Below are 27888 nucleotides of genomic sequence, written 5' to 3'. Positions count from 1 at the left end.
CTCTACATCAAGATTGCAATCATGCTGGCAAAAAATAGGGAGGGCATATTCATTGTTATGCAGAAAACTATTTACTGGTTGGAACATAGGAATGGGCTTATTCTTCCGAGTATTGAAATGAATCAACAGAGCCACCACATGTAGAATTGCTTGACAAGACATAAATTTCAGAAAACTATAGAGGTCTGGAAACCATTTACAACTCATTATCGATCAAGTTTAAATGCTCAACTGCCACTTTGATCCAGAGCCTATAGCAGCTAATTTTCTTTGAAAGAAAACGTCATACTAATTTCACACAATCTCAGCCTCTTGAGTGATCTGCTTCAACATTTAATCGGACATCTTCAATGTGATTACCAAGCTTCTCTCTCAAAAACATTTGAAAAACTTGTTATGCTTATTGTTAGAGAATTCTGGCATATGCTTTACAACTGATCAAGCGAGCTGTGTATAATATTTTATTTGAAAACTATTGTAGCATTTAAATTGTCTTCCAGTGTCCACCCTGAAGGATATAGCAAATCTGGCGCTTCTACATGGAGATGCCAGATCATAATTTTCGAGCATCCATTCGGAAGTCCTTCCATCTGACTTTCATCCTCTACAAGTTGTTCGATAAAAGTTGTTTCCTGCAAAAATCACAGATTTCTCACTAGTGCTATATAACAGATATGCTTGCATAGAAATAGATCCCTTATGAAAAGACACTCATGTGCCTGCACTAGAAGTATGCAATCAGCCATGATAAGTATGATGAAATCTATGCATATTGTACTGCTCAATGGAATAAAAACCTGCCTGAAATAATTGGAGATGTCATATAGCAAACAAGGGAGCTATAGGTCATTGATTAATGAAGATTGGAGATGCCTTATATTTGATGGGAAATTTCGAAGTTGGGAATAGATTGTCAAATTTAGTTCACAAATCTATACATGTATAGATGAAATTACCATATTCTGCAGATCCCAAATCAACGCTAATCTATGGCAAACAAGATACTCACGCAGACACAATAGAGGAATTGCTCATGCGTCACCACATTCCATACGAGATGGAGAATGCATACTTGTTTTTCAAAAATGATGTTCTGCAAATCTACTAACACAGTGGATGTTAATACAATGAGAAGCGACGTAAAAGGAACACCTCAGACTGTATGGTTCGATGAAGAATGTAAGGTAGCCACTGTAAAATCAAGTTATGTATGGACAGATATAGGAAAGGAATATAATAATATCCTTTATAGGGAAGAAAATAAGATAATATGAACTTGATAAAGCGAAGAAAAATGCATTGTCCTATGATAGAACCAAAAGGGGGCCTACTGTGTGCCTAGGGACAACACATGGAAGTAAATGCTAAAGATCTTTCAAAGGTACAAATGACAATCTTACGTGTATAGATGATGAGATTCTTTGGTTACATCTTATTCTATTTCTATTTATTTTTTACTTAGTTACATTTATTTATGGTTTCTTGTTCTCAAAGACAGACAATATTTTAAGATGTAATCTATTGTTTGCTCTTATAGGCCACATTGGTCTGTTAAAAGAAGTTAATACGTCTTTGTTTCTTTCTTGACTGAAATTTTGGCACAAGTGGAACAAGTATTACATGAAGAACGAAAAACCCACAGTTGACATGTTTCCTCAAATGCACACAGAAGTACTTTGAGTACAAGATGGTTATGAAAAGTATAAAAAACTTCAAACTAGCAAGGCTGCAAATACATTTCTGCTCGGAAATGCTAAAATGTACTGACGCAATGGATGGATACATACATTACTAAATCAGGAAATAGCACAAGGTTTCCTTGTGATTGGCACGATAAGTGGATCGACATTATAAAAATAAGGGGATGGAAATCAGCTCACCAACTATTGCAGAATTTAGTGGGATATTGTACTGCTAACCCAATGGTTAAGTGCCTTTAAACATCAACGCAGTACATGGGCTGAAAAACACACCAAGAGAGTTCTAGAACAAGCATGGATTTGATCCAAAGACAGCACTATTCATCATCTCATTTGTTTGCAGGTTGTAATGGATGAGAGACAGCTTGAAGGCCTATAACACAGTCAAAAGTACAAAGATATGGGAAAGAAACGAAAATTCTGTTATTACTGACACATGAAAGCAACAAATGACCCACTTACTCCAACAAGTAAGATGGTCACTGAAGACAAATGAAAGCTTTCCTCGATAGTTCATGAGTACGATGGGAGTGAAACAAGGATTCCCCCCATCCTTTAGTTTATTTGGTGTGTGTATTCATCAACTAAATGAGTTCACCCAAGAATCCTTGGTAGAACATGAGGAAAAACGAGCCATTGGACACAATATTGACTCTGATCTATCAGCATAATCTAAGCTGAGACTGTTTCTCTCTAAACACAGACAGAAATTTTATCCTATTTCAGCACTAAAACTCATTTATATAGCTTCTAAAAGTAATCTCTAATGGGCCCGCTAGCAAATAGTAGAAGAGCTATGTATCCTGCAGATCTCAGTTCTCTAGTCTGACTTTTCTTTATTTTTAAAACTGAGTTTCAAGCTCCGCATTAAAAGAGAGGTTTGTTTGAAAAAGGAAAGTCTTTCTTACACTGCCATCTAACTTAACTTCCCTTCTCTTTAGCTTGAATAAGCCAAGCATTTCTCACTGTCAAGTGTCACCTCTTCAGTAATGTCTTATCCACTCGCTTCTAACTTTTAAATGACTTTATGCAAAGCCTAACTGAAAGTAGCTTGATAGTGCACAATTGGATACACTCATCTCCACATAACATCATAACTCAAAGCCATGATAATGCACAATTGGATGCAACCCATGTGATCCTAGGCGTACAGATGAAACCTCCTCCAAACTAGGGACCACAAGCCCTTTCTCTTATTCCACTGGGTTTTGCCATGTTAACGAAGCTCTAGACAATCCTCATTGACACAATGCAATCCTAATTAAACTTGAGTCCATTGAGTGCAACACTTCGGAATTGGCCCAATAGCCAGCCAAATGAGAAATCATTGGTGCCTGGAGGGTATTCACGTGAAAGTTAAAGGCCGGTTGGTTTCTTGACAACTAAAAAAGCCATCTTAATGCAAAAGGGTACCCCATGTGTGCCGAGTGGATTTCAGGCAATCTATACATTCACGGCTCGATTAACCACAATCTGGACAGTCCATTTATCCAGATATCACGAATGGCCTCTCTTTCAAATGTATGTCAAGAGGACCTTCCTAACTGGACACATTGAACAAGAGTTTTACATTAACCAGCCATCTGGTTTCAGTCATGGCAAGAGGGGTTTACTAACACAAAGCATGCTCTTCGAATGTTGTAATGGAAGTTAGATACTTTTCACCTTCACATTGGCATGCAATAAACCAAGGTTAATTCTACTTGATATATTATACAACATTCATCCCTAATAACAATTCTGGTCGTTTATTTGGATGAACAGGACATAAAAAAGGGGTTACAATTGATCAGGTAATAGCAATTTGTCGTGCACGTAGGCCCCGGCCCCATGGACCACAACCTCAACACCGTTGTCATCGACAGCTAAAAGCCATTATCTCCTGCCATCGCAGGTGCTTCCCTCGCTTCGAAGACCTTTCCATTCTGGATCGACCTATGCTAGAGATCTTTCGAAGACAAAAGTTACAATACATCTAACTTGAGAATCTCACATGTGCCGAAAACCAGTTTCCCTCATCTCTTTTTATCTTATTTACTTTTATATTTACGGAGTAATATTTATTTTATTTTGATTCTTGATTTGTTGTTCTCAAAGACGAGACAACACTTAAGATGTAATCTCTTGTTTGGTCTTATAGGCCATTTTGGCCTCTTAAAAGACGTTAATATTTCTTTCTTTCTTTTTCAACAAAAGTATACCCAAAAGATTCACGACTGCATTGAATTAATCATCGTGTGATTCTGCTTGAACAAGAAATTCAATGCAGTCTGTTCAACTGCTGATGCAGTCTTTAGCTTCGGTTCAGGACATGCGTTGTGAAACAGCAAACGTCAACCACCTGCACCTCCACATGCAGTAGTCTATATCATCGTGATGCCGGAGCACTCACTGGATGGTGCGATTCTGATTGAACAAGAAATCATTTAGGTAAGTTAGAGTTGAAAGCTCCTTAGAATCGAACGTAATAATGACCAAAACAACCAATTAGGCAATTCGGCTCCCAAGATGAACATTCACAAGGCAAAGGTTGGCTAGGCAAATGTGTGGTAGGCAAATTCTTTGTAGCCAAAGGCTTGTGAGGTGAAGGCTACAGAGGCAAACACTCTCTGTTCAACTGTTCATCTTTAGCTTCAGTTCAGGACTTGCATTGTGAAGCAGCAAACATTAACCTACACCTGCTCTTTCATCTTCGGAAACTGAACAAACCACTAATTATGCTTTCATTTGAAGTGATTTGTGGCTACATTAAGTCCTAACAGAATTAGTTTCTACAATCTGGGGTCTTCACTCTCTCTTATGATAGTTAAAGAGAGTTGTAATTAAGTATGGCTATATAAACAGAGCACGTTATTGTCACGCAACTCAGAAAAACCCACGCCTCTTGAACCCCAAAGTGTTTAATATACACTTAGTTTTGAAGGGTTCAAACTAGGCTGGCCCAATTGACCTTTGTCTTTAGTGTGTCCTATATTCAACAATCTCCACCAAAAGGCAAACACACAGCTGGGAATTTACAAAATTCTTCTAGATCCTTATATGTAGTCAACTACCTCTACACACCACATGTAGGCACCATCTACACCCACCTAGTGCAGGCATCTACATTCTGGTGATGTAGGGACCCCATCTCCCATAATCATCAATCCATTATCCACAATTAATGTCAGCCGATGATACTCAACCATCAATAAGTTATCCCACATCAACCCAGAATGCACAATCCTTGATCAGCAATCCAGCATCAACTCATATTGTGTGATCCTCAATCAACTATCTAACACTTCCTCAATCTGCATCAACTGCTGGTGGCATCTGAAATGGGTAGGTAGTAGAGAGAGCCCTTGTACGTGTATCCGCGGCACTGCTTGATGTGTGCATCTTTAGCAGAATGACATAATTCTCAATGCAACCTTGAACGAAATGATGTCAAACCTCAACATGCTTCGTTACATCTTGTCATCAGTGATCTCTAATGCCCGCTTGATTCACTACACTAAGTTTGTTCAAGATTTTGGCAGTGCTTCCGCCTTCATCCAAATTATAAGTTTTAAGAGGGTCCTTACCAAAACAGTAAGTTTCTTTTTGTAGCACTTGACCTCGAGACTCGGCTAATGCAACAATTATACGTCCCTACTTCATTTTTACCACATACCTTACTATTTACTATAGATCACTTTTCTCCTTTCATCATCCATTACGATATTCAAACCTCAGAAATTCTGCTCTTAGTGTACGCTCTTGATGATTGAGCTAAGTCATTTTGTTGTTTGTAACTTCATCTTGTCTGGTGACCTTCTTTTCATACATCTGTGTTGTCCTTCAATCTTCTATATATAAATAGCTTAGCTATTTCCTCATGTGTGATCCCCACATCACCACCAGGTGAGAAACCATCATACACACTTTACTTGCTGCAATTATACTCTACCTCTGTTGTTGACACTGTTGCACACACATACAAGACCTCCATTATACCTCTATTACAACCACAAACATATTCCAAATGGCAACTTCCTACTGTCCACGCAGCCAGCATAGTCAGTTCAAAAAACTAACTACTGCCGCTTCACTCTCCAGGGCTCAGGCCTTGGTGTCTCAAGTAATGCATGATGCATTTCATTGCTTCCTAGTGCTTCTAGTTGAGATTCAAAATAATCCTGAGTACTACTCTGACCAAGAACATAATATCAGGCTTGGTGCCCACCATGGCATATATCAGACCGTGAATGAGTATGGAACTTTTGCCTCAAGTAGTGCACAATGCCTTTCGCTGCATCCTAGTGCTTCTAGTTGAGATTCAAAATGTGCCTGCTAACAACTGAGACCAAGAACGCGATACCAGGCTTAGTGCCCAGCATGGCATATATCAGACAACCGACCGTGAACGAGTATGGAACTTTTGGCGTCAGTTCTCATTCAGTTTCAGGCTTTAGACAATCCTCAATCCTCCTTTCTTAGTTTCAAGTACGCCAGCATCTATCAACAATGGATTACGAGCAGAAACTTACACCTACTTTCTTAGTCTCAAGCAATGATCTCCGACATCTATCTGCATCACATAGGAGGTTTGTTTCCTTCTTTCGACGGTATAGAAAAGGTGATCCTTCATCTGACTACTTCTTTTGACAGCAATCGATGCATCTTCTCATTGTAGAAAACTATATTGTTGCTTCTAATCACCATCCACATCACTGGATCCGACATTCAATATCCAAACTGGACAGTGGTCCCATATTCGAGGAAAATGCATTTCCTCAACTTCAGATTGAGGTATTGTCGAAGGTCTTTAGGCATGTATAACTGTCAATGCAACTTTTGTCCAAAACTCATAATCAAGATTTGTGTGTTGCAGCATCAACACAACCTGGTCTTCAATTGTTCAACTCATTCATTCGGCACCACCATTCTGCACGGGAGTATACAGGGGCCCATGGCCTCTCATTGGATGGCTCGTCCTTCACAAAAAATTAGAAATTCATTGATATTGACCAGAGAGCTTTCGCCTCCACTCCCTTCTCCATCTCCACAGCAGTTAACCATACCTTGAACTTCTCCAAGGTCTTGACATTCGTATTCAAGTGGCAAGTTAGAAGTACACAGATTCTCATACCCTCCATGGGCATCATTTCATGCATGTGGGAGTGTAGCAGCTTGAGCGGGTTTGCAGTGCCCTTCACATACAGATCAGCACTCTTTATCTGTTTCCCAAGCATGCAATGCTCATAGAATTCAAAGTCAGTGTAAGATAAAAGCTATCGGAGAATTAGAATCTTCTAGCATCTTAATCCCAGTCTTCAACAGAAGGCCCAGTCAGCCATGCCACAATGTGATTCCAACTGAATTGTCATGGCCAGCAAGCGCTCCTGCATTGAGACATGTACAAGGTACAGCAATACAAACTTGTTGCCCCTTGCCACAACGAGTTTCCACTTCAGCATCTTGAGCATCTGCTCAGAAAATATCATCCGGTATCCCATCTTTCCAGTCGATCAAATGACAACAAACTCTTCGTCAGCTTGGGCACAAAGCAGACTTCATCTAGCATGATCCACTTCCTATCCAGTTATTCCGAAGTTATGGATCCAATGCTGACTATCACACATTGATGGGAATCTCTCAATTGATCGATGTCAATTCGGAGGGCCTTATAGCTAATGAGGCACCCATGATGGGTTTACATAGAATGACCTGTCCAGTCCAGCAGCCATGTGTGAAAACAAATCTGCCGAGACAGCTTCTCCTAATACAGTACAAAGGATCTCTGATTTCTCTGCTGCACTCTCGTCATTCTCTGACAACACATTTATCTCTTCAATCCTCAACAATGATGAGGCCAGCAACTGTCTTGCATGCCCATCACCATCAAAGTTCCTACTTCCACTCCTGGGCCCACAGAATTTCCTCAGGTAATGGCCTTTTTGGTGATAATTGTAGCACTCCATCCGGAATCCGGCGAACCACAAGTATTCTCCTCCATCACTCATCCTTCACTCTTGCTCTGACTATAATCAGGGAACCTCCCCTGTAAGTCATGCATGTTGTATGCTGCTCCACCTTGTGCACTTGCCATACAACTTTCAACAGATTCCTTTCCGTGCAATAGTGTGTCATTTGGCACTCTCAGTGAGTGCCATGCAACAAAAGGTGTCTCATAAGCTCCGCAATGTGCACATCGGTCGTCGAACTCATTGAAGAGGGCAGCAACCAAAATAGATTTGTTCATCCAAATTTTGTATGGCATCTGCATAATGTGGATAGAACTTGTTCAGTGTGTTCTTTTCATATGTATTGTGCAGCTTCCCCCACAATGTTTTGGCACTTTCACAGTTCAAGACCAGGAAACATATGCTATCAGCCAGACGCAATTGGATCATAAACATTGCCAATTGGTCACGTTCTTCCCAATCTTCATCAGCTATGTTGGAAAGTCTCTTCTTGCCAACCAGCCTCCACTCCCAACTCTGAATGAGCACATCCAAATTCTAATTTTTCCAAAGACTTCCTCCAGAAACATTGCATCCCTTTTGGAGCTTCCAGTGTATGACAACCGCTCAATGAAGTGTATCTCAACATTGAAGACATGATTGCGATTTTTGTGTGAGTAAGCTCCGACCGTAGCTGAACTCTTCCCCTTTTCTCAATGGCCCATTAACTCCTGCTATTCCTTTTCCTCTCTTGTGCATATGTTGCTCAACCTCTTTGCAAGCATTTTCGGATATTCAAAGCACTTCTCCCTATATTCTGCTACGGATAAACCAAGCTCTAATATCACTAGTTCAACTTAGGGGAACCCAAATTTTAACCTAATCACTCAAGGCCCAACAACAGCACTACAGGAAAGAACAAGCAGACAAAGATCCTAAATGATACAGGCAACATTCAAAGATGGAAGACAAAAGAGAATCAATGCACAATGCCAGGGATAGTGGCTTCATTGTTCATAATAGTAGGTACAATACAATATATAAAAATCGGCAACGGTTCAGTTCGGTTCGAGAGTGTCCAAACCGAACCAGTTTGAAACTGAACTGTTTAAAATTTTTGAAACCCGAACCGAACCACAAAACCGTTAAACAATTAAACCATTAAAACCACGGTTTTGTAGTTCAGTTTCGGTTTTCAACTTGGGTCAAAATTCAAATTTAAATTTTAAAATTTTCATTATTTCAAATTTAAAATTTTTTCCTAAAATGTGAGAATTAGGCTCAAAAATGAAAAGGTTGTTTAGTTTATTTTTATTTTATTTTTTAAATTTTAAATTTTAAAAACCATCAAACCATTTGACCGTTTAAACCACAGTTTTTAACCGTTAAAACGAACCGAATTGTTTAAAAAAACTTGAACCTGAACCGCTTAAACCGTTAAGTCACAGTTTCGTGGTTCGGTTCAGTTCAAACCGAACAATTGCCGATTGTTAACAATATACAAGAGTTGTCTCTAGCTCCAAAAAGACTACGTACCCCTATCCGACCCCTAAGTTTCTCATATATATACAATTAGTCTTGACGGGTTCACACTAGACAGCCAATTGGCTTTTCCCTCTAGTGTCCTGTAGACAACAATCTTTTCCTTCTTATCAGCCTTCTGCAATTAATGAGTATCTCTCTTATTGTATTAGTCTTGCAATCTAAAACACTTATTCTGCAGCTTAAAGATTCCTACCTGTCTATATTTTTTCTCTATTCATTCTATCTATATCATCTAATATTATATTTTGAGTAATTTTCTTACCTTCTCATCAATTGATTCTTTCATGCAAGGTGACAAAACGGCCATTCCCATTTAGATAAGAGAGGGCTCAAGAGATATGGAGCAGAAAAGAGGAAATGGATAGAGCTGAAATAGGGCCATCCCATGTGCTGCAGACAAGTGCATGCCTTTGATCAGAAGGGAGTGGTGTTCTTTCGAGGAGCAAAATCTATCAAACACAACTTGTACACATCTCATAAGACACAGCATATGAGAAGGATTCATTATCTAGCAGAGAGACACACAGACTAGTCATGTATACGGTACAGAAGGGTAACGATGACCACACTCAAGAGAGCATGTCTTTCACATAGACTCATCCATTTGAATATCCACTGACCAATGACCGTGGGTATCTAGCTCTCGTCATTAGATATTGGACATGCTTAAATACTATTTCACCTTGAAAACAGCCCACACTTGTTTTACAGCTTCAAAACTTCCTTTAAAAACATTGAAAGAAGAGCTTGTATGATAAGTACAAAGAAACCAAGGTATAGTTCACACAAAAGGTTGTCCAATCCATTACACAGGTCTGGATTATTATCAATTTAAAGTCTTCTTTTATTCTGCTGCAAGTGAGAGGATCTCAAACTAATTTTATAACTATTCAATGGAATTCCATGTTGCCGTAGTTTTACTGTAAGAAAAGAGTGGTTTTCCTTGAATCAATCAGTAAGGAAGGACGTCAAAATAGAATATTGCATTTCTAAGTTCTGTAGAAGTCTGAAGAGTTTCAAGGAAATATGATATTGCTCATGTTTCTGATCTGAATTCAACCCAATATTTCACAGCATTAAGTACTCAATAACTAAGATGGTGAAGTGAAGGATGCATTGTTTCTCTCAGTAAAGAATGAATTTGAAATTTGAATAAATAGGTTATGGTAAAAACTAAAATGTTGTGGCACCTGAAATCCCTCTCTTATTGTGTCAAGTTGCCGAATAGGCTCTGCAGTTGGTCTATGCCACCTTTGAGGATCCCAAAGGATTGTGCTGTTAAATGCAAATCCAGACATATCAACATGGAATCTCCTTAACCTTTTGCTCTTTTCATTTGTGTGCCACCCAATAACTTTATTCCCGTCACAAACAGGACCTTCCAATATAGCTTTAGATTTATCATGAGATAACATTGCCACTGGCCATGTCCCAAATCGCCTGAAGAATGAACAAAAAGCACACATAAGTTTTGTAACAAAGAGTCACAATTAAATGGAATATATGGCAGAATGTAAACGTATATGAGCAATACTTCCCGTGTATTGTGCAAAGGATAAGAATTGATAATCTAATTCAAATGTGCAAATGACTTTTTAATTTGATGATAAAGCCTACAGCGATACATTTATCCAATAAGGATGAAAAGCACATCTAATGTCAGGCTCAATATCGTTTTTCAAGTGAGCTTGTCTTTGAAAATTACAAAGAAAAGGGTTTATGTCTCTGAACTTTTGTGCAGACAGCATGATGAACTATAAGTATGAATACAATAGACACAAAATGCTTAGGAGATAATATAGTTCCAAATCCTTACATGATTTTCCTCATTTGTTCAAACAACTCCAACGTGTATACATTGTCATCATCAGCAAAATATACAATGCCATCTAACTGATGCTTCTCTATATGAGCTAGGGCAACATTGCGCTGGTGAACACCACGATCCTTGATATCAGACATATTCTTGTCACACACAAGATGTCGATACATTACTCCAGTCTTTCGGAGAACTTTGGCTGTTTCTACTGACTGAGCAGGCATTTCCACTACCAGCCACAAGAGAGGAGGTGGCACAAGTTTAAGTGTATGGGAAATTCTCGTTAAGTAAAGAGCCTGAAATGGCCTATTGTAAGTAGGAGTAACAACAATCAGAAGCTTGCCAAATGTAGGATCTGAAACAGCATTGTTGTTAGAAACTTGGGTGAAGGATGGAGTAGATATGTTCGACAGATCAGATGCATTCACAGGGGCAAGTGCATCCGTATTCCCACTATCTGTATGGCTCTCCATGCCTCCAAGATTGTTCAATTCTTGTTGTAAATGAGTTGGAAAACCATCCTGTGGAAACTTATGTTCCACTCCTAAGTTTGATTTGTGATCGGAAGGGCTGGTTGAAAAAAATGGCATCAAACCAGCAGAAAATCCTAAAAAGAAGCACAACATGACTGGAAGGAAAGGTTTCTTCCATATACTACCTTTGGACTTTGATCTGTCATGAGAGATATCCTTTCTCTCAAAGAACCTTAGCCAGATGCAAAAAGGCCAATATGTGTTTTTCTCGTTAGATGCAGATGACGGATCTGCATAAGAAGCAGATGGAAGTGATGTAGCTAACTGCTCAAACACACCATTCTGTAAAGACCGATCATATACTGAAGGAGATAAACTCCGTCTGAGTGAGGTCATTTCTTCTAGATGCCGAACACCAGTGCTATATATCCAGAAAAAAAGGAAGAAATTAGACGAATTTACAGAAACAAATAATGGCTTGTTACCAATAAACTTCAAATTGACTACCACATGCCATGAAACTGAAGAATGGGAACCTGATCAACATTTTATGTGCAAACCATAGGAGCATACTACAATTTACCGAGATAAACGTGACATGCTACAAGAAATGATGAGAAAAAACTTTGAGGGTATTAAATAAAACACTTTTGACATTTTGCAAAATAAGTGCTCAAACCATTCAATCATGAGAACTTCATCCACACTATACACAGAAAGACTAGGAGCAGGTTACATTAATTTGGACATGTAAGATGGAATAAGGGAAGTGGAACGTAAGGGACTCAAAGAAAGGACTTTGACACTCTTCAAGATGAGATCTCATGCATTCAAACGTCATGAAATGGGAGAATGTAATTTTATCAATAGAGAACGTTAACAAACTTGTGCCAGAAAGAAATTCGAGCAGAAAATTTTGAAGCAATCATGCACAAGCGAGTCTCCATTTTAGCAGCATGGTTGTACAGAAATTAGAGAAAGAGAACACTGTCAATAAGAGAAATATGGAATCGGTACTCACTATATCTTTGAGCTTGCAGAAAGAAAAGAATGTCGTCGAGAAGTGATATGCTCCCGTGGTATGTTTGTACAGAAAGAAAACGCTATTTTGATCCGAATCCTGTCTGTTTATGTGTCGGTAGGAATGATGTTGTCTAGGCAGGGAGAAAGCCAGAATGAATCAACGATCCATTTCAACTTCCATTTCTTGTTCTGGCAATGAAGGAGAAACACAGAAACATTCAGCGATGGAGATGTGTGTGTGTGTGTGTGTGTGTGTGAGAGAGAGAGAGAGAGAGAATTCCGAATTGAATCTGCTATGAGAAGAAGATAATGGTGGATCGAGAAGAAGAAATCAGGGCATTTCAGCTTGCATACAAATTTGCCCGCTAATTGGAGAAGAATGGCGGCGATGGCGATAAATAGGAGGAAGGGGGGGGGAATTCGACAGAAGAATATGGGGCACCGCGGGGGGAGAATCGGCAACAAAAGTAAGGAAAGATCGATCGATCGATCGATCGAACGAGAAACAGAAGGCGAAGCAGACGAAAGCGTTCGCTCTGTGTGTGTGTGTGTGTTTGGAGTAGGTGTGAAATGACTTCTTAACCAAAAGAAACACTGATACACATATGAATGTTGTAATTATGTACATACATACATATGTATTCATTCATTCATTCATTCATTCATTAGGTACCCCCCCCCCCCCAACCTTTGATTGTTGCTTCAAGGCTAAACCTCAATCATATTCATTCACCACCAACCTCCCGATTTGGCTCCACATAACAAATCAACCAATCTTCTTCTTGGATCATTTTTGAACGACGATAAGATCACAATATCATTTGTTCCGAGACGATAATAAGATCGCAGTTTATGCTCATGCTAAATGACTTGTGTGACCACCCGAAAATAAGCTCTCGCACTCTTGGTCTTTGATGGTTCCCTCGATTGTGGAGGTTGCATTTATATTTCCTTTGTGGTAAATAATTCTCTCTTTCCAATGGTTCCATGTGTACAAGTGCCAAACTCTCGCTATTGTCGCTTGCTGAGTTTATTGATTGATGATCACTAAGGAAGAATTTAAATAAGAAGAGTACAAGTGGAGGTTTCTACCATTGCAAATCAATCTAAATTACTCTTCTATAACAAGATGATGGATAAGACCTCATTGAGTCAATTTTAGCAAGTAAGTTATATGTTCCCGATCAAATCTAAAACGAATAGTGTAGGTCAAGTTAGTTGTCTTGATTTCCTTGCTTAAGGATGTTGCATTTGCTAAATAAGTAGCTTCTTGACCCTAGAAACCATTTTTCATATGTGTAGGTATGTGTACAAGATTTTATGAAAATTGAATTATATGTATATGTGTGTTAAAAGTGTATTTGTACATTGGTTTGTCGGGGGTATCTGTGGAAAACAGAAAATGAGTTTAGTTTACGTGGGCATGGATTTTAATTATATTGTTTTATGTGTATCCTAAAGTCGGAAAGTAAGGGTTGAGGCAAGTTACATGGCAAGTTACATGGCTTGCCAACGTCACCTACATGCATGGAGGTGACGTGAGAGTCGTAGTTGTCAACATGCAATATGTGGTGGTTGCTAGAGTGTTTCTCATAACCACCACAAAGAAAGCCCTCGATTCAAGGACTTCCATTGAATGAGGGAGCTCCTTGATCAAGGCCTTTCCTCGATCAAGGGAACTCCTCGAATGCCATATTGCACTCGACGAAATTTCCTCGATGTTGATGTCACCCGAGGAATTAAAAATCGTTGAAATTTCTAATTTGTTCTTTTCCCCGTCAGACATTGTCCTGTGACCGTGACACCGACTTCGATTGGCATATAAGTAGGTTTGACTGCCGTCTTTTGAAAAATCTATGATTGCTCATAACCTTTTGCCCAATGTTCGGAATCATGTTTTGAAATTTGTGTTATGAAGTCCTCATGTTTATGCATTGAGCACTTTTGTTGAAATTAACCCAAAATTGTGTATCTCCTCGTACTTCTCTTGTATTATCAAGCTGAAAAATCCGATGCATCCCTTCTCCAACAATGATTTATACAATAATCTAACACGTCCCTTCTCCAATTTTATATAGGCATGATACATCAAGAAATCACAAAATCAATTCACATACAAATGAGATGAAACCCGACTTTGTCGGACAATGAGCTATCTTGTCCCTTTATAGGCTTCTAAAGCTCCTCATGCAATTCAAAATAATAGATATTCTTTAGTATGCAATGTGCACCTTGGTTTTTTCACATTTGCATGCACCTATATTTATCTTCTCATGCCACCTATTTGTGAGCAAAATGGAGATCACTATGGAGATTCAACGCTTTACCTTAATATTTTCCAAGTAAGCTCTTACTAACTGAGTTACATCTTTTTGTTTTTTAAGGATTCTCCAGTGTCATGTCCTTCAAGTCATACTTTCGCTTCATCCTTCAACTTGACTGTTTTTCCTTTTTTATATCTCGAGTTTCACGTATTTCCTTTCATGAACACCCCACACCACGACATTGTTCCTACATAATAAAGTGTAGTCCCCACAATTATAATATAACCATGTTTCTAACAAACATTTGCGTTGAGATATCAAGCTCAACTTAAGTCTAGTAGTTTTAGTCAACCATGTAAATTAGTAGTTACATAAATAGAATCTATTTTGAATGGTGACTATAAATGATTTTGTTCCTAGTATTTAAGTGGGAGATCTCTAGACTCCCCACTATTGAGCTCATTCAATGAAGGACTTACACCCTTGTACTTATATTCTCCTCACACATGTGCACCTTTGCACATGAGATGTATATATACCTCATTGTGGGTATTTTTGTAACTTGATGATGTCTTTTTAATATAAGTAAGAGCTTCTTGTGCAACACTCGTTAATCATCCTCCACTCAACTGTGACTTCCTCTCATTCTTCCTCTCACACATATACACACACACATATCACATAATCTTCCGCAACTTAATCACACACGTGATTAAATATTCACATAATTAGATACCAATTAACCCTTAGTTAATTACCTAATTATTAACATGGTATCAGAGCGTGTGGTTTAGCATATCCACTAAGCCCACCCGATTCATAATGATTGTGTGTTCGACACACCGACGACAAATTTGGTTATCCGCTACTGCAATGTTGCTACGTTGCACAAGTACATAACCAAGGGTAGAAAAGCCAAAGGAAGACACTACCCCAACATGAATGCACAAATGGGCAACTTGCTCCCTAACAAAAAGCTAAACCGGAGTAAATTCTCATCTTGGGAATACAAGATGAACAATATACCTAGTCGGCTAAGGGTATTGGAGCTATATAGACAGTGCGCTTAAAAACAAACCCGGCAGCACAAACGTCAACTACCCAACATGGGAGCAAGGGGTGAGTTGGGTGATGTATTGTTTGCCAACATGTGTCCACAATCACATGCTCTGTCACATTTGTGATGTGAAGACGCCTAAGGAAGCGCGACAGAATTTGAGACGAATCTTCGCTGCAAACAAGACCGCTCGCAAGCTTCAACTCCGACAAGAGTTGAACAACATCCGACAAAAAGAATGATTGTGTCGGACTACACAAGCAAAATCAAGAACATATGTGATTCACTCAGCTCCATCAACATAAACATTGAAGAGGATGAGATGGTGCAAGTGTGCTTGGGTGGCATCGCACAACGATTTGACCCAATAAGGACAACAATCTTAGCGAGGGAGAACCCTTCCTTATTCTTCAACCTTCAATCCATGTTATTCGTCAAAGAGAAACATGTGAGAACAAAGAGTAAGACATTGGAAGGGCAAATGTTCTTTTTGAATTCGAAACGTGGTCGAGGCGAAAGAGGTTGGTTCTGCCAAGGCAAAGGAGGATGAGTCAACTAGTATCATGAAAATAACTCGACCCTTTGGCAAGCAAACGGAAGTACTCGAGGAACCTTCGAAAGAAGGGGGGGTTTTCATGCTGAACACGGTCGGCAAATCAGGCCCGTTACTTGCAATTACTGTGGTAAGAACGGCCACCGAAGAGGAGTGCAGGAAAAAGAGAAGTGATTCGGCTTCCACAAGTCAGGAAGTTATCAATTACGCCACTAACTTTGAATTTGAAGACTACGAAGGCATGTTTGTCATGAGGCACAAAGCGAACACCATGTCGAACTCCAGTTCGACCAACACATCTCCATCAGAAGAAGTATGGTTCGTTGACTCGTGTGCCTCAAATCACATGACATCCCATGAAGAGTGGTTCAGTGACTTGCGCACACCTGATCAACCCAGCTACTGGAGACGGGAGACGACACCACACACCATTCGGCATATCGGAAACATTCCTCTCAGCAAGGGCAACAACAATTACATTAAGAATGTCTTGCATGTTCCTACAATAACAAAGAATTTGGTTTCGGTCGGCCAAATCGTGGAGCAAGGCATGCAAGTCTGTTTCAACAATGGAGGTCGTTTCATAAAAAAGAATGGTCGACTCATAGCTAGAGGACGGAGAGAAGGCCGAATGTTTATTCTTGATTCAGATGAGGTAAATTTGGCCATGTATGGCAAAGGCCTCAAAGCCGAGACAAACATCGAGTTGTGGCACAAGAGAATCTGTCACATCAACCTCCAACGTCTCCGAGCTATGTAGTCGAAGGGAGTAGTTATCGGACTTTTGAGTCGAAGCGAGTCAACCGAGTATGCGAAGCATGCCAATTTGGCAAACAACATCGATTCCCATTTCCAAAGGAGAGCTATGTAAGCAAAGGTCTCTTCGAGGTGATCCACTCGGATGTATGTGGCCTAGCTCAAATGTCGATGATTGGTGGATGTTGATACTACGTCACCTTTATCGACGATCACTCTTGGTACACTTGGATCTTTCCAATGAAGAAAAAGAGTGAAGTGCTCTCCCACTTCCAAAAGCTCAAGAACCAAGTGGAGAAAGAAATGGGTCAACACATTCGTTGCCTACGATCAGATGGAGGGCAGGAGTACTTCTTTGACGAATTCATCTCCTACCTCCAACGTGAAGGCATATGGAGAAAATTCTCATGCCGACACACACCCCAACAAAATGGGGTAGCTGAAAGAAAGAATCGGCTCATACTTAAAGTGGCACACACACCATGTTGCATGAGAAGCACATGCCGAATTATTATTGGGTCGAAGTGGCATCCATGACCGTCTACATTATGAATCGATGCACAGCAACTAGAGCACACGAACTGACTCCACACGAGGTTTAGGTTGGAAAGAAGCCAACCTTGTCACAGATGCAAGTGTTCTAAAGTGTCGCATATGTTCACATCTCGACCGAAAAACGACAAAAACTTGACTTGAAGTCCGAAAAGTGCATTTTCGTGGGATATTCGTCTGAACAAAAGGGATACAAGTGCTTGAACCCTTCTACCCGATCGGTTAGGGCAAGTTGGGATGTTATTTTCGACGAATCGACATCTTGGTATAAACCTTATTCGACTTCATTTGGCCCAACTGAGGAAGAGTCGAACATCATCTCAGACGACAACATTCAGCCGAGACCCATTCTTGCCAGTCCAAGCACAACCATGATGAGCGGACCATCGGAGCAATCGAACCATAACACAACCATCGCCCAGGCTAGACAAAGGGAAAGGTAAGATGCCCGAATATGAAGTCGACCACCTCAACGAAAGCGATTCAGATGTGTCGGCTCGCTCTCTAGATAGTGAATTCAGAGTGCCCATTATGTGGACCCCCGACGTAAAGAAAGCGTTGGCATCTAGGAACGAAAAACTCCTACGCTCGTCCTGAGTGAAGAATTTGGTTACTCGATTCGGCTAAAATGAATATATGGCAGATCATTATGCCTTCATGATGAAGGTAGTAGTCGAATCAGAGCCGGAAAGTTTTTTGAAAGCGGCTCATGACCCCCGATGGATTGCAGCCATGGACGAAGAAATGCAAGCACTGGTTGACAATGAGACCCGGGATCTTGTAGCACCTCCACCACACAGAAAGGCGATTGGTTGATGATGGATTTACGAGATCAAGCACAATGCCGACGACTCCATCAACTGATACAAAGCTCAGCTTGTCACTAAAGGGTATGCTCAAACCCATGACATCGACTACGAAGAAACCTTTGCCTTGGTGGCAAAGATGATCACGCTTTAGACAGTCCTATCACTCGCGGCAACGAAAGGGTGGCACCTCCACCATATGGATGTGAAAAATGTGTTCCTCCAAGGGGAGCTGGAGGAGGAGGTGTACATGGTACAACCACACGACTACAAGTTGAAATCACATCTGAATGTCGTATGCCGACTCAAGAAGCCCCTCTACGGCCTCAAGCAAGCGCCAAGGGCTTGACATTCAAAGATAATGCAATCTCTGCACCGAATTTGTTTTCAAAAGTCTAAATCCGACAATTCATTGTGTATTCAGAACAACTTCAGTGGTGTCGAGATGCTCTTCTTTAGGAAGTTCAAGATGAAAGACATGAATGAACTTCATTATTTTATGGGAATCGAGGTCATTTGAACCGGCGATGGCAAAATTCTCTCCCAATGCCACTGCATCCTGAATCTCTTGTTCAAGTTTGGTATGACTGACCACAAGCCAATTTCGACTCCCCTTGCAACCTAAAGTTGCACACAGACTCCAGAACACCATGTGAGCCGACTCAATATCGGCAAATTATCGGGAGTCTCATCTATCTAACTATTACTTGACCCAACCTGAGCTATCCGGTCGGCCTCCTTAGTCAGTTTATGCAAATACTGTGCCACACACATTTGCATTGTGTTAAGTGAGTTTTACAGTATGTTAGTGGAACCATGGATCAAGGAATTTTCTACAAGGAAGGAGCAATTATTCGGCTAGAAAGATACACCGATGCCGACTGGGTCGTCAATGTATCTGACCAATGTTCGACATCCATATTCATCTTCTCACTCGGAAGCGAAGTGATCTCTTGGAGTAACAAGAAGCAACCAACAGTTGCATTGTCCAGCACCGAGGCGTAATATAGGGGCGCGACCATAGCCACTTGCAAAGCAATTTGGTTGAAGCAGCTACTAAAGGACTTCAATGAGTCGCTCGACAAGTCGATACGTATCTAATGCGACAATCAATGTAGCATACAAGTAGCCCAAAACCTGTTTTTCCATGCCCGAATGAAACACATCGAGGTCCATTATCACTATGTTCAAGAGGCATTGTTGCCGGAGACATTGAATTCCAACAGGTCAGTAATGATCAACAGACGACAAATATCTTTGCCAAGGCCTTAGGAGCCGACAAGCTTCGCAAGTTTTTGGTGTCACTCGGCGTTCGGCCAATTAACACACTAAGCATTCATCGACTGCTTGAGGGGGAGGAACCAAAAACCAAAAACTACCGACTTGACATAGTCGAACAACACCAAAAGCAAAATCAAATGTCAAACGCCTCATACTTGAGCTTGAGGGGGTGTGTTCCGATATCAAGCTCAACATTGTCCAGCACCGAAACGGAATATAGGGGCGCGACCATAGCCACCTACGAAGTAATTTGGTTGATGCGGCTACTAAAGGACTTCAATGAGTCAGTCGACAAGTCGATATGTATGTACTGTGAGAATCAAAGTAGCATACAACTAACCAAACACTCGGTTTTCCATGCCCGAATGAAACACATCGAGGTTCATTATCACTATGCTCAGGAGGCATTGTCGCGGGAGACATTTACCTCCAACACATCGGTATTGATCAACAGACAAGCTTCGCCAGTTTTCAGTGCCACTCAGCCTTCAACCAATTAACACACCAAGACTTTGTCGACTACTTGAGGGGGAGGAACCAAATATTACCAACTTGACATAGTCAGACAACACCAAAAGCAAAATCGGATGTCGGACACCTCATACTTGAGCTTGAGGGGGTGTGTTCCGATATCAAGCTCAACTAAGTCTACTAATTTTAGTCAACCATGTAACTTAGTAGTTACATAATGTTGAGAATCAAGCTCAACCTAGTATAGTGGATGAACACACCCTTGAGAGTGTGCACTCAAAGGTTCAAAGTCACCACTCTTATCTACACATTAACTATGTGTCATAGAATCATATTCTATAACACATAACTAATGAGTTTTCACATTCCCCATGACCCATGAGCTTCGGTAGTTAATGAAGAGAGAGAGTGACTATATAAAGCACTCTCCTCCTACTTTGTAATTAAGTCGATTAATCTCCTTTGTAATATACATCTTCTCGAGAATTCTATTGTCTCTCTAATCTATCTTTTGTTTCTCTCCCCTATCTCTCTCTCTCTCTCACACACACACACACACACACACACATAACGCACATCTCTAACCTATTCCGCTGCACAAGAATCATACCCGATTCTTTACATGGTATCAGAGCGGTTTGGTAGCTTGATCTCGCCCATCCGTGTGTGTTGAGCTCCACGCCGACGTTCAAGAAGCACCGGCTCATCATTATCGTAGTGCGACTACATAGCTCGTATTCAAGAGAGAAGAAGAAGGAAGAAATCTACATCGAACACCATGAATACTCAAATGGGGCGCGCTCTCCCTAGTAAGAAGTTGAACCGAAACAACTTCGCATCTTGGGAGTACAAGATGCATCAATACGTTGTCGATCAAGGCTATTGGAGCTACATCAAAGGAACGCAAGAAAACCAGCTTGACTTGGAAGACGTCGACTATGCAACATGGGAGCAAACGGCGAGTCGAGTAATGTATTGCTTGGCGACATGTGTTCACGACCACATGCTCGGTTTCATTCGAGAAGTCGAGATGCCGAAGGAAGCGTGGGAAAATCTACGAAGCCAACACGACTGCTAGGAAGCTTCAACTTGCCAAGAGTTGAACAACATCCAACAAAGGGATATGTCCATCACAAGCTACACCTTGAAGATCAAGGAGCTTTATGATGCACTCGGCTCAATAAGCATCAATGTGGAGGATGACGAAATGGTGCAAATATGCCTCGGTGGCCTTGCACCACGGTTCGACGCGATGAGAAACGTCGTCCTAGCAAGGGAGAATCCTCCCTCTTTCTTTGATCTTCAATCTATGTTGTTGGTTGAAGAAAACCATGTTCAAACAAGGAGCAACACCTCAGAAGCCCACATGCTCTACACACATTCGAATGGAGGAAGAGGACGCGGCCGAGCAAGAGGCCGATTCGGCCAAGGACGTGGTGGACAAGGTCCAACTTATGGCAACAACTCCCAATTTCAACAACAAAACGGAAGCCATCGAGGAACCTTCGGAAGAAGGGGGAGCTTCCGTTCCGGTTCGAGTCGACAAAACTTGATCGAATGTGGTTATTGCGGAAAAATCGGCCACCATGAAGAAGAGTGTTGAAAGAAGAAGCGTGAGTCGGCTTCCACAACCTGACAACTCACCAATTACGCCACCAACTCTGACTATGAAGATCATGGCGGAATGTTTGTAATGAGACATAGAGCAAATTCTATGTCGGCCTCTACTTTGACTAATGCTTCCAATCCGGAGGATGTATGGTTTGTCGACTCCGGTGCTTCAAACCATATGACGTCCCATCAAGAATGGGTCAAAGACCTTCGAGAGCTGGATCAACCTCGTTATGTCAAGACCGGAGACGACACCACTCATCCGATTCGGCATGCCGACAATGTCCCATTCGGGAAAGAAGGTGAACAAACTTGCATAAAAAATGTCTTACATGTACCCACCATAACGAAGAATTTGGTCTCATTCGGCCAAATTGTGGACCAAGGGATGCAAGTTTGATTCAACCAAGGAGGTTGCTTCATCGAGAAGGAAGGCCGACTAATTGCTCGTGGTCGAAGGGAAGGCCGAATGTTTATCCTCGAAGCAAACGAGGTAAAATCGGCCATGTTTGCAAAGGGCCTCAAACCCAACACTGACATAGAGCTATGGCATAAAAGAATCGGCCATATCAATCTCAACAAACTCAAGGCGATGCAATCGAAAGGTGTCGTCATTGGGCTCCCGACCTTCAAAGAGAAAGAGATTGAAGGAGTATGTGAAGCATGCCAATTCGGCAAGCAACATCGACACCCGTTCCCGAAGGAGAGAAACGTGAGCAAAGGCCTATTGGACATAGTCCACTCAGATGTGTGGGGACTGGCACAGACGGCTACGTTCGGAGGATGTCGGTACTATGTTACCTTCATCGACGACTTCTTTAGATACACATGGATCTTTCCCGTGAGGATGAAGAACTAAGTGTTTACACACTTCCAAAAATTCAAAAGCGAAGTCGAAAAGACAAATGAGTGTCATGTACGATGTCTTCGGTCAGACAGAGGAAAGGAATGCTTCTCTGATGCGTTCACAGCATACCTTCGACAAGAAGGAATTCGACGAGAATTCACTTGTCAACACACACCGCAACAAAATCGTGTAGCTGAACGCAAGAATCAGCACATCCTCGAAGTAGCAAGGGCCATGCTAAATGAGAAGCATATGCCCAAGTCATATTGGGCAGAAGCTGCAAATATCTTCGTCTACCTCATGAATCATTGCACAACATCCAGAGTGCACGAGGTCACCCCGCACGAGAAATACTATGGGAAGAAGTTGGATCTATCCCATGTACGGATATTCGGCTCCATTGCATACATGCACATTCTCGATGAGAAGCGGCAGAAGCTTGACCCAAAATCAGAGAAGTGCATCCTCGTGGGGTACTCACTAGAGCAAAAGGGGTACAAGTGCTTCAACCCCTCTACTCGGAAGACTCGTGTAAGTCGGGATGTCGTCTTTGACGAATCGACATCATGGTACAAACCCAAGTCGACTCCTCCTGAACCATCTACGAACAACCTCGACAACACAGAATACGATGATCAACTAAGGTCAATATTCGAAGAGAGTTCGATCTCAACCAGATTGAGCGGACCACAAGAGCCTCTGAGCAACCAAAGCAAATCTCGGCCAAGTCCAAAGATGGACAAAGGGAATGCCAAAATGCCGGAATATGAAGACGATCACTTCGACGACAATGAATCGACTCATTCACTCGATAGTGAGTTCAATGGCTTTGATGTGCCTCTTATGAGGTCACCCGGAGTTGAGAAAGCACTCACATCGGCAAATGAGAAACTTTATCACTCCACCAAAGAGAAGAATCCAATTAGCCGATTCAACTACAACGACTATATGGCATACCACTATGCCTTTATGATGAAGGTGGCAGCAATTCGAGAACCGGAGAGCTTTGTCGAAGCCGCTAAAGATCCACGATGGGTCGAAGCGATGAACGAGGAGATGCAAGCTCTTGGCAAGAATGAGACATGGGATCTCATCCCTCGCTCATCGCACAAGAAGGCAATCGGCTGCAGATGGATATACAAAGTGAAGTATAATGTCAACGGTTCCATCAACCGCTACAAAGCTCGACTTGTAGCAAAGGGATATACACAAACACATGGTGTCAACTATGAAGAGACCTTTGCCCCGGTGGCAAAGATGACAACCGTGCGAACCGTGATAGCGCTTGCATCAACGAAAGGGTGGCACCTCCACCAGATGGATGTCAAGAATGCTTTTCTTCAAGATGACTTAGAAGAGGAGGTGTACATGATACAACCACCCGGCTTCGAATCCAACATTCATCCGAAAGCCATATGTCGACTCAAGAAGCCCCTCTACGGCCTTAAGCAAACACCAGGTGCTTTGCACTCGAAGATAATACAATATCTTCATCGAATCGGCTTTCGAATGTCAAAATCCAACAATTCTCTTTATGTAAGAAGCGATTCCGAAAGTCCGATCGTCGTCATCCTGTATGTGGATGATCTGGTAATTGGAGGTGAGCATCTAGTCGACATCAACAAGTTCAAATCCCTCCTTTCCAACAAATTCGAGATGATGGACATGAAAGAGCTCCACTACTTCCTTGGCATCGAGGTAATTCGGACTCTAGTCGGGATTATGATCTCCCAACGGCACTACATTCTCAACTTGTTATACAAGTTTGGGATGACTGAGTGCAAGTTTGTGGCAACACCTCTCGACCGAAACCTCAAACTAGATGCCAATTCTGGCACCACAAAGTGTGAGCCGACTTAGTATCGACAACTGATCGATAGTCTTATCTACCTCACGATTGACAGGAACTGCTCTCTCCCTATGCGCAACACTCGGCCACAACCGAGCTTAGAATCATACACAGGAAACGGGAAATGAAAGCATGACACAAAGGAGAGAAGACTACACAAGATGTTTAACGTGGAAAACCCTGAGAGGGAAAAACCACGAGAGTTCACAGACTCCAAACTATCACTATATTAGAATGTACAATAAGAAAGCACCGAGGCCACGACCTTGAGCTTGCTATCTTCGCCACATGCGGCGGTTACAACAGAGGCAACGACCTCTTCCTCTCTTTCACTCTCTCTGTACACTGTTACGCACTCTAATCTTACACCAACAAGAATGACAACAACTACCATAAAAGAGTTTGCCCTAAGTCATATTTATACTAATATGATTTTTCGGCTATTTACACATATAGCCCCAATGGACTCTCAGGAAACATATTTATGAATATGTCCCTTCATCCGGTGAGCACTCCTCACCGGGCCTGCATCATCCGACGCTTGCCGGGTACTCGTCATCCGGTTCTCACCGGGTCTTCCGTTGTCGGGTACTCCTCATCAGGTTCTCACCAGGTCTGCACCATCCGGCTCATACCGGGTACTCCACATTCGATTTCGACCTCGGCCAAGTTTGCTCATCAGTACTGTTCTTCTCACTTCCCATCCGGAGGGACCTGTTTCCTAACAACGATCACTCGACCAGACCTGAGTTATCCGGTCGACCTTCTTGACCAATTCATGCAAACGCCATGAGATATCCATTTGGATTGTGTTAGAGAGTGATATGATACGTGAGCGGGACGATGGACTATGGCATTCTCTATAAGTCGGCCGCACCAATTCAACGCGAGGGGTACATAGATGCCGACTGGGCAGGCTACAAAGTCGACCAACGATCAACCTCTGGTTTCGTCTTCTCCCTCGGAAGTGGAGCCATCTCCTGGAGTAGCAAGAAACAACCAATCGTCGCTCTTTCAAGCACAGTGGCATGACGGTGGCTGCATGTGAAGCCGTATGGCTCAAGAGGATATTAAAGGATCTGGGCGTTCCCATCAAAGATCTGGGACCAAAGTTGAGCTTGAGGGGGCGTGTTGAGAATCAAGCTCAACCTAGTCTAGTGGGTGAACACACCCTTGAGAGTGTGCACTCAAAGGTCCAAAGTCACCACTCTTATCTACACATTAACTATGTGTCATAGAATATGATTCTATGACACATAACTAATGAGTTTTCACATTCCCCATGACCCATGAGCTTCGGTAGTTAATGAAGAGAGAGAGTGACTATATAAATCACTCTCCTCCTACTTTGTAATTAAGTCGATTAATCTCCTTTGTAATAGACCTCTTCTTGAGTATTCTATTGTCTCTCTAATCTATCTTTTGTTTCTCTCCCCTATCTCTCTCTCTCTCTCTCACACACACACACACATAACGCACATCTCTAACCTATTTTGTTGCACAAGAATCATACCCGATTCTTTACACATAAATAGAATCTATTTTGAATGTTGACTATAAATGATTTTGTTCTTAGTATTTAAGTGGGAGATCTCTACACTCCCCACTATCGAGCTCATTCAATGGACTTACACCCTTGTACTTATGTTCTCCTCACGCATGTGCACCTTTGCACATGAGGTGTATATATACCTCATTGTGGGTATTTTTGTAACTTGATGATGTCTTTTTACTATAAGTAAGAGCTTCTTGTGCTAAACTCATTAATCATTATCCACTCAAGTGTGACTTTCTCTCCTTCTTCCTCTCACACATATCACATAATCTTTCGCAACTTAATCACACACGTGATTAAATATTCACATAATTAGATACTAATTAACCCTTAGTTAATTACTTCATTGTTAACAATTTGGCCTATGATAGTCATTGAGATTGAAATTATTAAAGCCTTATAGGTTTGTTACAACTAAAGAAATTACTAAGGCTTTAGAGCATGTTGTTATGCGTTGATGGCCCAACGTGATGGCCTTTGAATATGGTTTAACTATAAGAAAGTGATAATCCAACTCCATAGAAAGGAACAATATTATATAATTACAAAAAAGAGATTAAAAGATGGAGAATTATTATGGCCATTAATGTCTAACACTTAAATATATTTATGTCAAATTAAAAAAGAGTAAAAAAAATCTATGTATTTTGAAGCTAGTAGGCATACTTGACATATTGCACTTAAATTCATTGGAAGAGGACCACTCATCATCAAGAAGGCGAGACATGTAAGACTCGTGAAAATATGAGGAGATCTTATAAACTACAAGATAATTGGTAGCAAAGGTTCATATGGAGTGGAGAGCCTTGTTGTTCCTAATTATATGAAGTCATCCATTTTATGTTAGGATATTGGTTCTTCTACTTCAAAGGGTGGACCATGGCACCATGATGATCTACTCCTAGGATGATTAATGTGATTTGGGTCATCTGCTTGTTCTATAAACAAGGAGGGTGATCTTAATAAGCATCGGCATTGCGTTAGTCCGATTAGGTGTCGTATTTTCCATCTTGCCACTTAGTTGAGCTTCGCAAAGAAATGTGATTTTGAATGACAAAGTTGAAAAAGACAAGGGAAAAAATAACAATGAATTAAAAAAAGCATCAAGAGAGCAAGAGAAACAAAAGCTCAAACAAAATTTGTCTCGTGATTGGAGAGAGTTTATTCATTTAATGCATTGAAGCAAGTTGATGTTGAGAGGTAGTTGTATCAACATTTACATGCTCGTGGTGAAAAGGTGAACTATGTATGTGACAAGAGACAACTTTGATTGAAACGAGTACCCCAATTCATTTATAGAAAAAGCACACTTTAACCATTAGTAAAAATATATTGTCTAGTTATCATCACCTCTAGAGTTTGAACATGTCCATAACCATGTAACTTCTTGGTCAAGATCATCATATGTGTTTTTTGATACTAATAAATGACTTCGGATTTTTATAAAATATTGAGAGGGTATATAATTACACATCTTTACTCTTATCATAAAAAATACAACTAGAAACAAATATCCCTTGCCAATAGATAAATAACATTTTTTCGAGCGGTAGATCGTTTTATCATAGAATATGTCAAATAAACGGAATTATGGCAAACATGTTTGTGTTTTCACTAGTTTCATGGGAAACATCTCTATTGACAAGCTCCTCCATTGAATTTGAGTCCCAAAATATATACTCTAACCTTTGGGGTGATAAAGGAAGATGCATTTATTTGACTTCCGGTTTAGCTTCGCCCACTCATTGTAGAGTACATGCACGTAGATTGGACACCCAAAAAAGTGCAAATTGTAGCAG

The 27888-nt window shown here is 41.0% G+C and overlaps 1 protein-coding gene across 1 annotated transcript; it reads right to left on the bottom strand.

Annotated features, from left to right (window-relative positions):
- Positions 1-25: 25 nt before the first annotated feature.
- IRX9-L (Nucleotide-diphospho-sugar transferases superfamily protein) lies at positions 26-12731 on the bottom strand. Its single transcript, XM_087330240.1, has 4 exons — positions 12486-12731; positions 10989-11885; positions 10363-10612; positions 26-632 (listed from the first exon to the last, which is right to left on the bottom strand). The coding sequence occupies exons 2-4, from the start codon at positions 11858-11860 to the stop codon at positions 462-464; spliced, it is 1293 nt and encodes a 430-aa protein (XP_087186366.1). The 5' UTR covers positions 11861-11885; positions 12486-12731; the 3' UTR covers positions 26-461.
- Positions 12732-27888: the final 15157 nt, after the last annotated feature.

Source organism: Azolla caroliniana, unplaced genomic scaffold (genome assembly GCF_043228905.1).
Source record: "Azolla caroliniana isolate FFs.n. ecotype wild unplaced genomic scaffold, voAzoCaro1.0.p SCAF_14, whole genome shotgun sequence".
Lineage (NCBI taxonomy): Eukaryota > Viridiplantae > Streptophyta > Polypodiopsida > Salviniales > Salviniaceae > Azolla > Azolla caroliniana.
Note: the sequence above shows the minus strand (reverse complement) of the source record. Positions and strands in the feature narration are given on the sequence as shown.